General features: G+C 26.2%; 3 protein-coding genes across 6 annotated transcripts; 2 read left to right on the forward strand and 1 right to left on the reverse strand.

The window, feature by feature from the left end:
* Nucleotides 1-461: 461 nt before the first annotated feature.
* Nucleotides 462-2,958, forward strand: LOC122571337 (protein disulfide-isomerase A6 homolog). The gene is made up of 6 exons (XM_043734954.1): nt 462-622; nt 849-1,042; nt 1,125-1,349; nt 1,445-1,651; nt 1,749-2,074; nt 2,148-2,958. Exons 1-6 carry the CDS (start codon nt 607-609, stop codon nt 2,464-2,466), a joined length of 1,287 nt encoding a protein of 428 aa, XP_043590889.1. The 5' UTR covers nt 462-606; the 3' UTR covers nt 2,467-2,958.
* Nucleotides 2,959-3,455: 497 nt separating this feature from the next.
* LOC122571336 (gamma-tubulin complex component 5) lies at nt 3,456-9,118 on the forward strand. 3 transcript variants are annotated; one of them, XM_043734953.1, is made up of 16 exons: nt 3,457-3,817; nt 3,895-4,014; nt 4,113-4,541; nt 4,644-4,903; nt 4,980-5,151; nt 5,243-5,453; nt 5,532-5,616; nt 5,749-5,832; nt 5,894-6,090; nt 6,164-6,470; nt 6,537-6,756; nt 6,821-7,109; nt 7,179-7,379; nt 7,480-7,562; nt 7,641-7,800; nt 8,006-9,118. In XM_043734953.1, the coding sequence occupies exons 2-16, from the start codon at nt 3,943-3,945 to the stop codon at nt 8,056-8,058; spliced, it is 2,823 nt and encodes a 940-aa protein (XP_043590888.1). In that variant the 5' UTR covers nt 3,457-3,817; nt 3,895-3,942; the 3' UTR covers nt 8,059-9,118. The 3 variants fall into 3 exon arrangements, with proteins under 3 accessions (XP_043590887.1, XP_043590888.1, XP_043590886.1); XM_043734951.1 differs by having other exon boundaries at nt 3,459-3,817; nt 5,532-5,832; XM_043734952.1 differs by lacking the exon at nt 8,006-9,118 and having other exon boundaries at nt 3,456-3,817; nt 5,532-5,832; nt 7,641-7,999.
* A 136-nt stretch (nt 9,119-9,254) lies between these two features.
* Nucleotides 9,255-11,974, reverse strand: LOC122571338 (ras-related GTP-binding protein D). Of its 2 annotated transcripts, XM_043734955.1 has the most exons (8): nt 11,831-11,974; nt 11,480-11,653; nt 10,891-11,039; nt 10,390-10,796; nt 10,183-10,319; nt 9,969-10,111; nt 9,740-9,888; nt 9,255-9,641 (listed from the first exon to the last, which is right to left on the reverse strand). In XM_043734955.1, the coding sequence occupies exons 2-8, from the start codon at nt 11,480-11,482 to the stop codon at nt 9,418-9,420; spliced, it is 1,212 nt and encodes a 403-aa protein (XP_043590890.1). In that variant the 5' UTR covers nt 11,483-11,653; nt 11,831-11,974; the 3' UTR covers nt 9,255-9,417. The 2 variants fall into 2 exon arrangements, with proteins under 2 accessions (XP_043590890.1, XP_043590891.1); XM_043734956.1 differs by lacking the exon at nt 11,480-11,653 and having other exon boundaries at nt 11,831-11,961.
* Between the last annotated feature and the right edge of the window lie 179 nt (nt 11,975-12,153).

Raw genomic sequence — 12,153 nt, forward strand, 5'->3', positions numbered from 1 at the left:
GAAATTAAAAGATTAAATTTCTCCACCTATACGGCGAATTCTTGAACTATTCAAGACTTAATTTAGCATTTTAATTGTCAGAAATCTTATACAATTTTAAATAGAACTACCAAAGAATTATTAATATATGAAAATCAATCAAATCTAGTGAATGTAACTGATTCAACCTACGCACCTATGCATTATACATGTTTGTCTAAACAGCCGCCTACGTGTATTTGTAATTTGTAATTATTTTAGTTTCGAATAAAATTTGTAACAATATTTTATTTCTATAACATAATATGACATAAAATAATATTTTCATTTAAGAGGCGAAGCAACAATCCAATTTTGGTCACTCCAATTGAAACGAATGATTTCAGAATAACAATCTTTCTACAATTATTTCCTTTGTAGCAAGTGCTTGTTGATTACAAGCAACCAATCAGAACGATCCACGAAAAGTTGTATCTGGTTATAAAGAGTGGGGAAACAGAGAGACGGATTGAATTTTACAAGAAAAAGTTGTGTTCGTTTCAATCTTTTATGTGAAAGACTTCTTCGCTGAATGACTTTTTCAAAATAATTGCAAACACATCAGTTCACGTTAGTTCGTTAAGCAAAATGCAAGACTTTTTAGGTGAGTTTTACAAACCAATGTATATTGAAGATCTCACGATTTATTACTATTAAATCTTACCGGTAGATGTATCTTACCATTACAATGTAGTGTATAATTACCATTATAATGTATTTTTACTCACTGAATATTCATTTTCTAAAACTCTAATTTTATGAATATTTTAACACTTATTTCTATATTATTTACGTGTAATTCAATATCGTTTTATATTTGCTTTGTTTAGGTATTTTGCTGTTAATTACTGGAGCACATTGTTTGTACTCCTCCAATTCAGATGTTATTGAACTAAAACCAAACAATTTTGATAGTTTGGTGTTAAATAGTGATAATGTATGGATTGTAGAATTTTTTGCACCATGGTGTGGACATTGTCAACAGTTAACACCTGAATATGACAAAGCTGCAACTGCTTTAAAAGTAATTTTTATGTTTTATACTTAACATATTATTTATTTTATTCCTTATTCTTATCAGAGGCTTTTAATATAAAATTCCACAGGGTATTGTAAAAGTCGGTGCAGTAAATGCAGATGAACATAAATCCCTTGGATCAAGATATGGAATTCAAGGTTTTCCAACAATCAAAATCTTTGGTACAGATAATAAACCAGAAGATTATAATGGGCCAAGAACTGCAACAGGAATTGTTGATGCTGCTTTAAATGCGGCTAGTCAAAAAGCACGTAGAGCTTTAGGAGGTAAAAGGAGTGGCGGAGATTATAAGGTAAATATAATGTCAATGTAATGAAATATAGATTCAGTAAAAGATAAGGAAAAGGTAAGTAATTAATAATTGAAAATCTTTTATTATTATTATAGTCCAAAGATTCCAAGGATGTAATTGAATTAACTGACGATAACTTTGATAAGATGGTAATGAATTCGGAAGATATGTGGTTAGTTGAGTTTTATGCACCATGGTGTGGTCATTGTAAAAATTTGGCCCCTATTTGGGCATCTGCAGCAACAGAACTTAAAGGTAAAGTGAAATTGGGAGCCATTGATGCTACTGTAAATAGAGTTAAAGTAAGTAATTATTTTTTAATTAACTTTTATTTATAAGTATATGATTTATTTGTATTTTTAAGTTAATATAAATATAATCAAATCATAATATTGCCAGGCTAGCCAATATGAAATAAAAGGATATCCTACTATCAAATATTTTGCACCTGGGAAGAAATCTTTCGATTCTGTGCAAGAATATGATGGTGGTCGCACAAGTAGTGATATAGTAAATTGGTCACTAGAAAAAGTAGCAGAAAATGTTCCAGCACCAGAAGTAGTTCAAATTATAAATGAAAAGACTTTAAGAGAAGTCTGTGAGGACAAACCATTATGTGTTGTATCCGTTTTACCACATATTTTAGATTGTCAATCAGATTGTAGAAATGGATATTTGAAAGTTTTAAATGACCTTGGAGAAAAATATAAACAAAAAATGTGGGGGTAAGTTCTATTTACTGCTTACTAATAAGGTGATTAAATTATATAATGCACATATCTAAATATGTTTTAACAGCTGGCTTTGGGCTGAAGCTGGTGCTCAACCTCATATTGAAGAGGCATTAGAAATTGGAGGGTTCGGATATCCAGCACTAGCAGCTGTAAATATAAAGAAAATGAAATACTCCCTATTAAAGGGTAGTTTTTCGTATGATGGTATAAATGAATTTTTACGAGACTTAAGTTACGGTCGAGGAGGTACAGCTCCTTTAAAAGGAGCTCAGCTACCTACAATTCTTGAAACAAAACCATGGGATGGCAAAGATGCTGAACTTCCACAAGAAGAAGATATCGATCTTAGTGATATAGATCTAGATGAGAAGGACGAATTGTAATTATAAAACTTAGTGTTTCTCAGGAACATATGCACTTTCATATTCATGTATTAGTAAAACAATTCGATACTTATTTTTATATAACATTATTCTCAGTTGACATAACTACATATTAATGTACATTGATAATATGACATCATTATCAACGTATCATGAATATCTTTTCCTTTCAACTGTAGTAAATTTCGCAGGTAGTTCAATATGTTAAATTATAAGTGCATAGTCAACAACTCTTCCATTGAGAACTTTCATAAAATTTAATTTATGCACTTTGACAAAATCATGCTTAATTTATGTGTACATTTTTAAACTGATAGTCAGATAAACATCATACTAAAGATAAAATATGTACTCAATATGTAAACAAAAACTTTTTTATGGAAATGTTGTGAATTTAAAATAGTTGCTGATGATACATAATGTTAATATGCATTCCATAAGATGTTTTTGGTTTTCCCTAATATGGGACCAAAATAAATGCAGTTAAATGAATTTATATTTACAGAATGTATTACGGTCCTTGTGTTGATTCAGATCTCATTGTTTGACTGGGTTATGTCAAGTCTTCCATCATGATTACAGAAACATAATATGAAATATGTTTATATGTATATGTGAATGTAAATCTTTGTCTCATTTATACTTAACTAATTGTAATCCTTTTTTAGTTTACGTTTTTATTAAATAAATTATGCTAAAAAATGTATAATAATTGTATATTGTTCATGTATTTTACTCAATTATTTGACTATTTTACAATTTTCATACAACAACTGTATTATCGAGCTTTCCTTTAGAGAAATGCTCAGGCATACTAAACGCGTTCCATACCGCGTTTTTTATGTTAATTGTGCATCTTATTACATACTTGTTTTACTTTATTTGAAATGAAAACCCAGCCATGTACTGAAAACAGTGAACGTGGTACAAAAATTAAATAATAACAAAGAATAATTCAGTATGTTGATTTCTTTTTTTGAATAAAAGAGTTGAAATACTGTGTTGAAAGCTTATTTTAAAATTATTTTCATAGTGCTAATAAGATAATGAATTTTTATAGAGGAAATAATTTCATATCTTTGTTGCATTCATTTAATTTACGTTACGGATACTTATGGATAAGAATTTTGGTATCTATTTAAAAATGGAGTCTAATGTTTGGGAAGTGTCATGCGCATATTATTTAATCGGGGTATATTTTGCTTCAGAAGAAATTAAAAATTGATGTTGTTTTAATGAAATGAGTATTTTTATATAATTGTTATGGAACTAAAATTGTATATAAATGAAATTTCAAGATTACATAATCTTTTTGTTTATGTACGAAATTAAGTATAGAGCACTTTAAAGGGTTAGATTTTTAATTATTTTCTTTTCAAAATAACTGTTCATCTTTATTTTATTTTTACCTTTATATTTTATTCTCAGCACAAAATTATTCCTTTGCCTCAATATTCTACTTTTCTTTAAACAAGAATGGGTACAAAAATATTAAATGACATTCACAATGACATGAAGCAGTTAATAACAGCAATTACATCTTTTGAGGTAAAAAAAGATATATGTTTAAAAATATGTATATAAATTAGAATTATAGATATAAACTTTGATAAATATATGTGTATTATTTTTTATGTTATGTCTAGGAAAATGAAGAAGGATTTCGAATTTGTGAACGATTCTGTATGACAAATATTAAACATCATCGATATCTATCTGTCAATAGTAACAGTACAAAAGAAGCTATTAAAGCTTTAATTACAAAATTTTCGATCCATGGAAAATATGATGTAGCAAAAAAGTTTGAGGAACTTGTAGATGCATTTCTGTCAAGTTTTAGTTTTGAACAACATCCACAGTATGATCTGCAATGGTATCTATTAACATTGCTATTGGAATTAGCTAAAGAAACCTGTAAATCTGATTTGGAATCTTTGGCATTAACACGCGGAGAATATACTTTCAATGTAACAGGTGAAGATGAAAATGATGTTGCAGAAGAAATTGATTGGGCCGAATATTTAAAAGAAGGCCAAGAAAACTTTTTCAATGATTATAAAAGTGACACAGACAGTGTGAGTAATGTTATAGTTACCTTCACATGTAATATTTGATTAATCAATGAAAAATACTTATAAAATATATTTGAATTCATGCAAATGTTTAATTTTTAATAGGAATGGTCTAATGATACAGAAGATAATGTGGATATAGGTTCAAATTTTGAAGTACCAATAGACATCTCAAATTCAAATAAAGCAATATGCATACCATCTGTTGAAAAAGAATTAAATAACTTATCTTTAGCTCTAAATGAAGAACTTAAATCTAAAAATTGGTTATTATCAAATGTTCAAAATACTTGGTGGAATGAGTTAGACTGGAGAAAATATCCAGTTAAAAGCAGATTTTCTGATGCTCATCTTTGTGAAATTTGGTGATTATTCTCATGAAAATTATATTCTTCATATTTTATACAAAATATTTCCAATATATTAATATTAAATATATAGGCATAAAGCAAATGGCAGAGATCTTTATACACTTGGAACTCTTAGCGAATATCTAGTATGCAGAGAATTGTTATGGATGTTCTATGTTCCAATGCAAATGGCAGTGTTTCAACAAAATGAAGAAACAGGGTTTTTTATTCGTCCTGATATATCAATACCTAGTTTAACTACTGTGAGTATATAATAAACAATCTGCATTAATATATATTTAATATATGTATGAGTTTTAATTATTTAGGAGTATTAGTAGTAATGTATTTCAGGTCGCATTTAATAGTATTCTTTTACCATTTTGTAAGTATTTTTCAATGATACGTGATTTAGAACAATTTGGAATTAGATTGTATTCCATGCAAGATGATTTTTGTAAAAAGCCACCTTTAACATATGAAACTTACAATGCAATTCTGAGACAACATTTGATGAAATTTAGAAAGAAAATAATTGCTATAGAAAAATCTCTTATGAAACAAGGTAAAAGCTTTTTTATATTTAATAGATTTATAAATATTTTTGTTATATTTTCTATTTTGTATTTATATTGGATTTTAGATGGCAATTTAACGTTTCTATCTTTATCATCAATTCTTAAAAAAAATTTATATAATATACAAATTTTACATGAAGTTCATAAAAGGTCAGTATTAAATTGGAAACTTCATCCAAATTGGAAGTGTGCATCTAAATTACTATCATCTTTGTATTTTGAAATACAAAACTCACACAATATAGAAAGAACAAATATTTGTACTAGTTTATATCTATCTAGCATTACTGTTTATTTAAATATAATTGATACATGGTTAAGTGATGGACGATTTGAAGATTGGAGGGAAGAATTTATAATTGCAAGGTAAAACTATTTGAATATATGGTAAAATGATTACAAATGATAAATTATTTATTCATATTAGGTTATCAAGCAATGCAGTTTCAGAAAGTAGCACACAGTATGAAACATTGTTTTTGAGACCTTTGGATAGTATATGTTTAAGAGATCCAATCATGCAATTCTTGATAAGAAAGATACAACATATAGGACAAAGTATTGAATTGTTAGTATCTCTAGATCGAATTACAGATATATGGAGGATTAATGTTGGAGGAAATGGTAATTAATATAATTTTAATTACCTATCTTTCCTACTATTATAACTTTACTTTTAATTTTATATATCCTTCAGAATTGAAGAGATCTTTGGTGGATGAATTTTATGCCAAATTAGAAGTAGAAATTTCTAAATATAGTACAGATGAACAAAAAGAAGAAAAGAAAGTATCTCCATCTCAGAAAAAAGAAGTTACTAAGACTGAGTATGATAAGGATATGGAAAAAAACATTATAAAACAATTATCTGAGTTTAATAATCCATTTTTATTAAAAGCTTTAGAAGAATATCTTCCTTCTGAATTGTTAAAGAAAAGTGATATTGATGATGCTGAGGTTTCCAAGATCCAAAATATCAAAATGGAAACTAATATTTTCAAAAGGTAATTCTATTATCTACTTCAAATGAATTTTCTTGCATAAGTATATTTTAAAGTATAATATTTTAGGCTTGAAAGAGAATCAAATTATATATTACCATTCAGAAAAATATTAGAAAATATTTTAGCAGAAATTTTGATTTCACGATATAATGGTGCCAGTAAATTAGTCAAAAATATTATGTGTGAGGAATATAAATTGGAATCACATTTAACATTAATGAGATCTGTCTATATGATGGAAGCAGGTCATATTATGAACAAATTTTACCAAAGATTGTTTCATGAGGTAAACTATATAACATTAGTAATTCTTTAAATTATTAAATTTCCATTATATTTATTTTGTTTAGATTGAAACTAATCAAATGTGGAACAATTCATATTTTCTATCATGTATACTTGAAGAAGTCCTTTCTCAATGGTGGGCAGATTTAAGTTCACGTTGGTCTATTACAGTTTCTAGCACTCATACAAATCAAGTATTAATGGCTGTTGATAATATAACATTGCATTATACAATCGGCTGGCCTATAAATATTGTATTAAACGAGAAAACCTTCATCAAATATAATGAAATATTTAGATTTCAGTTAAAATTAAAATGGGCTTTATGGACATTAAATAATTTAAGATTTAGCGGTAAGAAAACATATTACAAGATTTTTTTTGCTTTTAATAAAATATTATAAACAAAGATAGTTTTTATAGACTTAGAAGGTTCGAAATCAATGTGTAAAAGGAATAAATTAGAACAGTTTCATATAAGGCGTATTGAAAGCTTACGATTCTGCTTGTTACATGCAATTACTTCAGTACATACTTATTTGTCAGGTCAAGTATTACAAAATTTAAGTCTTATGTTAGAAAAATCTTTAACACAAGCTGAGAGTTTGGACGCAATCATATCAGGTACAATTATAGTAATGAAATAATAAGTATAATAAAATTGTAATACACATACGCAGTTATATAGGATTAATATATATAATTCTTTTTTTTTTAATTACAGTTCATAATGAATATTTAAAAAAAGTTCATGAACATTGTTTATTAACTTCAGAGTACGAAGATTTAATGGCAACAATAAATAATGTATGTATACATATTAAACTTTGTTATTTAATACAATATAGTTCGTACAATTACATAATATATACAAATTTATTTCAGTTAATTGAAATGTGTAATCATATCCGAGTTCGATGGAATTATAAAAAGTTAACATTTGCCAGTGAAGAATTAGATGTGTTAGAAAGCAGCTATAATAAATATCACACATATCTTGCTTTAGCCCTACATAATGCAGTTCAGAATAAGGATGCAAATTATTGTAAGTCTGAAATTCTATTAACAACATTATATAATTCATTTTAAATTGATATTTCCAAAATTGATACAATTGTTTTAATATCAAAAGATAAAATATGAAGTTTTAATAATTACTACTAATAACTCTAAAAGATATATTAGCATGGTAATTAGTTAATTTAGATAATCATTTAATGTTTTCTTTTTTTAAATTGCTTTGTTCACAGTGACTGGCTTAAGCTCTGCATTTAATTGCAGTATGTCATATACCCAACAGTAAAATATTTTCAAATTTTTTATATCCAATAATAATTCTATAGAAAATAACATTATAACAAATTGCATTATTACAAATCTTCTTTTTAATCTAAATTTTGTGCTAAATCTTTGATTAACAAAAATACTATCAATATGTTGCTTTTATTAATACTTTGTAAGTAATTGTGTTAAAATTCTCTTAATAAGAAATATATGTATACTTCGCAAATCTTAAATATTTCAAAATATGTATTACAATTTATGTAATTTTATTGAAATATTTATGAAAATTGCAATATCATATATTCTGTTACATAATTTGTACATTAAAAGTATATCAATTTATACTGTAAAATAAAAGATCTATTTTAAGTTTTTTTATTTGCTTCATAAATTTGTTCCACCTATCCTAAAATCCTAAGCCAATGCCTAAATTCCTTTCAGATGAATTAATGTTACAATATCAAATCAATACAAAAGATATTTATATAAAGAACAATGTTACTATGTGTCCATTTAGTAATCTGAGTCGCAGTTTACTAATTGAAATAGCTTATCAATATTTACCACCATCAGGTTTGCCTATACCAATTCCAAAGATTATACACAAAGTAGACTGGTATAATAGCAGGTAAGAAATTTGATATTTGAAGAAATATTATTTATTACATTTGTATATAAGGAAAAAGGTTGTCTTTAAATGCCATCAAGTTACGATGAAGCGTTTAAAAATATTATTAAAAATGTTTAAGATTTTAAAACTTGTATTTTTCAGTGTAAATTCTGAAAATTCTTTACCAAATCATATTATTCTAAATGAATACGAACAAACATTTTCATATATACGTTGGTATCAATTAGAAGAAAGTATTGTTACAGTCAATTTATCTCCATATACCTTACATCGTGAAATGGAAGATTTTATCAATGGCAATAAATTAGAAACAAATTATTGATTAATAATAATAGATTACTATGATAAAAATAAATTATAATCAAGGTTGCTTAAGTATAAGCTATAAAAAATATATTGATAAATATGAGATTTTAAATAGATGTTTATTAAGAATTAATACTTCTATATCATTTCATGATAAGCAATTAAAAAGTAATGTAAGTTTTTATAATAATAATTAGTTAATAAAAATATATGAATTACTATTTTAATAGATGATAATAATTTATTTTCATACACAATTATATATACATTTATGTAACTTCCTGAATTTAATACCATTAAAAAAATTGATAAGAAATAATAAAATAAATACATCTTTCACATTAAGTAAATATTTATAAAATTAAGTTATGAATAACATGATCGAGATATATTATTGCCAGTATGTAAAATAAAAGTGGAAAATTCTCTCTGCTCAAACATTTAAAGAAAAATTCTGCTCTGTCCAAAGCTTTGTGCCATTACAACAGTACCATTTTGTCCCATTGTTCCACTTTGCGATACTGTAGGTGCATTTGTAGTTTCATTCAAATTAATAGGTGGTGTTGAATGATTGTTAACATTTGTAGTAGTTAAAGCTTTATTACGTAATTCAAAGACCTGTTGTATAGCTTTACGAAAGCAAAGAAAGTTATAATCAATTACACCTACAAATTGAAAAGAGAGGATTCTAAATATAATATGCGCAATAATTACTAATTATTATTATCTATTTCTTAGTAAATTTACTGAAGCATTATGTTACCTTGTCTGTCAAAATTGTCTTCACGCAAAATACAGACTAAAGCTAAGAATTTATTAACTTCACGTAAATATAAAATTGTTCCATTATTTAACTTGATTAAGCTAGAACTTTGATTATCAAATGCTGCAGCCTCTAAATCCTCCCTCAAACTAAAGTAAATATGTGATGTAATTATTTCTATTATGTAGACAGATAAAAGCTTTTATGTAGAAATTTTTGTAAAACATACCCATATATGCAAGAGACATCAATAACAACATCAATCATATCACAACAAAGTTCATAACTTTGCATGTCTACAGGAGAACTATCAGTTGCGATATAAATTTTAGATACTACATCAAATAAAAATGCTTTCTCAATCGCAGAATTCTGAAAAACAAATTACAATTTATTTTGCACAACTATGTGACAAAAATTTATATGTCCATATTTTTTCTTACTGATATGAGTATATTAAGTAAATTTTCTAAAGTTGGTAATTGTGGTATCAATTTTTGTACAACTTTACTAAATGCTTCAAATATACTATGATCATATATGGATGTTAAATGGAAACTCAGATGTATTTGGTCACATCCTGAAATGTAAACATAATTATTTCTAAGTGCTGTTAATAAAAAAGCTTCTTAATTATTTGTGTTATTTACCAGAATCTGCAAGATCATCATTTGCTCTAGTGTGTATATCTCTTTGTGTTTCCATTTTACAATCATCAGATAAACCATCAACTTTATGTATAAACACTTCAAATTTTATCGCTTGATTAACCTTGTATGCTTTTGTAACTGTCAAATGAAGTTTATTAAGCGCTTCCATATAATCATCTTGAGCGTCGATAACAAAAACTAGTGCCCCACAACCACCAAATATCATATCGCTATCAAAAGTAGGATCAAAGAAGTCAATTTGTCCTGGAAAGTCCCAAATTTGAAATTGAACAAAACTAGAGTTGCTTATATCATCTTTAATAATTTTATTTGTGCTTTCCAAAAATAATGTTTCATTTGGTGACATTTTATGAAAAACTACTTTTTGTATTGATGACTTTCCACTCCTAAAATTAATATTAATTTCTTATAATCAATAAAAATATTATTAATAACATGATTAATAATATTAAAATAAAAATATGTTAAACACTTGGATACCTGCGGAGACCCATTAATAATATTCTTGGTTTTTGTTCTCCTGCTAAAGGATCCATAGATCCTTCTGTTTCCCCATCAAATGGAGCATATCCAAAATCTTTAGGAAAAGATCCTACATCATAACCAGCTTGATACTGATCATCATCATCCTACGATAACAATGTTATTATTAATACGTAAATATTATCTTAGTATTAATATATACATATTATCATAAATGATATGTATTTGAAGCTATTTAAAAAGTGGTTTATTATAAACTACTATTTTTTATTTTATTCTATTTTACATATATATGTAAAAAACATTTAATTACTTAAAATACATTAGATTTCCAAATATTTTAATAAAGATACAATTTAAGAATAAAATAAAAAACAAAATCTGATGATTTGAAATAAAAGTGTTTATTTAAGTATTGGGATACTTGTCATTAAATTTTTACTTTTAATTATTTCACAATTAACAATATCACTATTAAGTAAGTACCAATATGTATATAAAATACAGTATTAAATTCTTCCGAATAATTTATTTACAAATGATATAAATTATCAACATAGCAAATTGTATCATTGGTGACACTTACCATATTCGTATTTTGTATCTTTTATTTATTTGATATTCCTTTTAAGTTAGAATAGACTTTGGATTCACAAAATTTACAATGTTATCGCGCAACTACACATTCATGACACTATGTATGCATTAATTGTAATTTAATATCAATACAAATTGTATACATATATACAATTGCGTGAAACTGTAATAAATCATACACAACAGTTTGATGCAATATCAATGCAAATTGGACTAAAATATGACCAAATAGACACAAAAAAATAAATATTCATTTTCAATTACATATTTAATTGTGCAAGAATTGTGCATAAAGTTCATATAATACATTCGAATAACATTCATAGATACTTTAACGTACTATTTCTTTTAACTCTATCACAATTTTATTTCCGTGCCAAATATATTTTTATAACAGTACATACAAAAATGTATTACAATAAGATTTACAATTTCATCATATACAGAACAAAGTATTTTATGTAGCTGTGTAACTATCGTACAATATCAATATCGAATGAACGATGCAATGAAAATAGACATAAATACGAATTACCAACTATGCAACTATACACTACTGATGCTGTCGCCATTTTCTTTGCTATATCTGTGACTAACTTCATACACCTAATATGTTTCTGTTTGTGCGAAAAACGTGTACAGCGAAATGGAATAAATGCAAAT

This window comes from Bombus pyrosoma, linkage group LG10, assembly GCF_014825855.1.
Source record: "Bombus pyrosoma isolate SC7728 linkage group LG10, ASM1482585v1, whole genome shotgun sequence".
NCBI classification, from domain to species: Eukaryota; Metazoa; Arthropoda; class Insecta; order Hymenoptera; family Apidae; genus Bombus; species Bombus pyrosoma.

Excerpts from the sequence above, each read along its gene's own strand:
- LOC122571338 (XM_043734955.1), bottom strand. Across the intron at positions 10,797-10,890 it reads TTATTAATGGGTCTCCGCAG|GAGTGGAAAGTCATCAATAC; the intron begins GTATCCAAGTGT and ends TATTAATTTTAG. Across the intron at positions 10,320-10,389 it reads TGATGATCTTGCAGATTCTG|GATGTGACCAAATACATCTG; the intron begins GTAAATAACACA and ends TTTACATTTCAG.
- LOC122571336 (XM_043734951.1), top strand. The coding sequence starts at position 3,943 with ATGGGTACAAAAATATTAAATGACATTCACAATGACATGAAGCAGTTA. Across the intron at positions 5,454-5,531 it reads AAAATCTCTTATGAAACAAG|ATGGCAATTTAACGTTTCTA; the intron begins GTAAAAGCTTTT and ends ATTGGATTTTAG. Across the intron at positions 7,380-7,479 it reads TTTGGACGCAATCATATCAG|TTCATAATGAATATTTAAAA; the intron begins GTACAATTATAG and ends TTTTAATTACAG.
- LOC122571337 (XM_043734954.1), top strand. Across the intron at positions 1,652-1,748 it reads CTACTGTAAATAGAGTTAAA|GCTAGCCAATATGAAATAAA; the intron begins GTAAGTAATTAT and ends TAATATTGCCAG. Across the intron at positions 2,075-2,147 it reads TATAAACAAAAAATGTGGGG|CTGGCTTTGGGCTGAAGCTG; the intron begins GTAAGTTCTATT and ends ATGTTTTAACAG.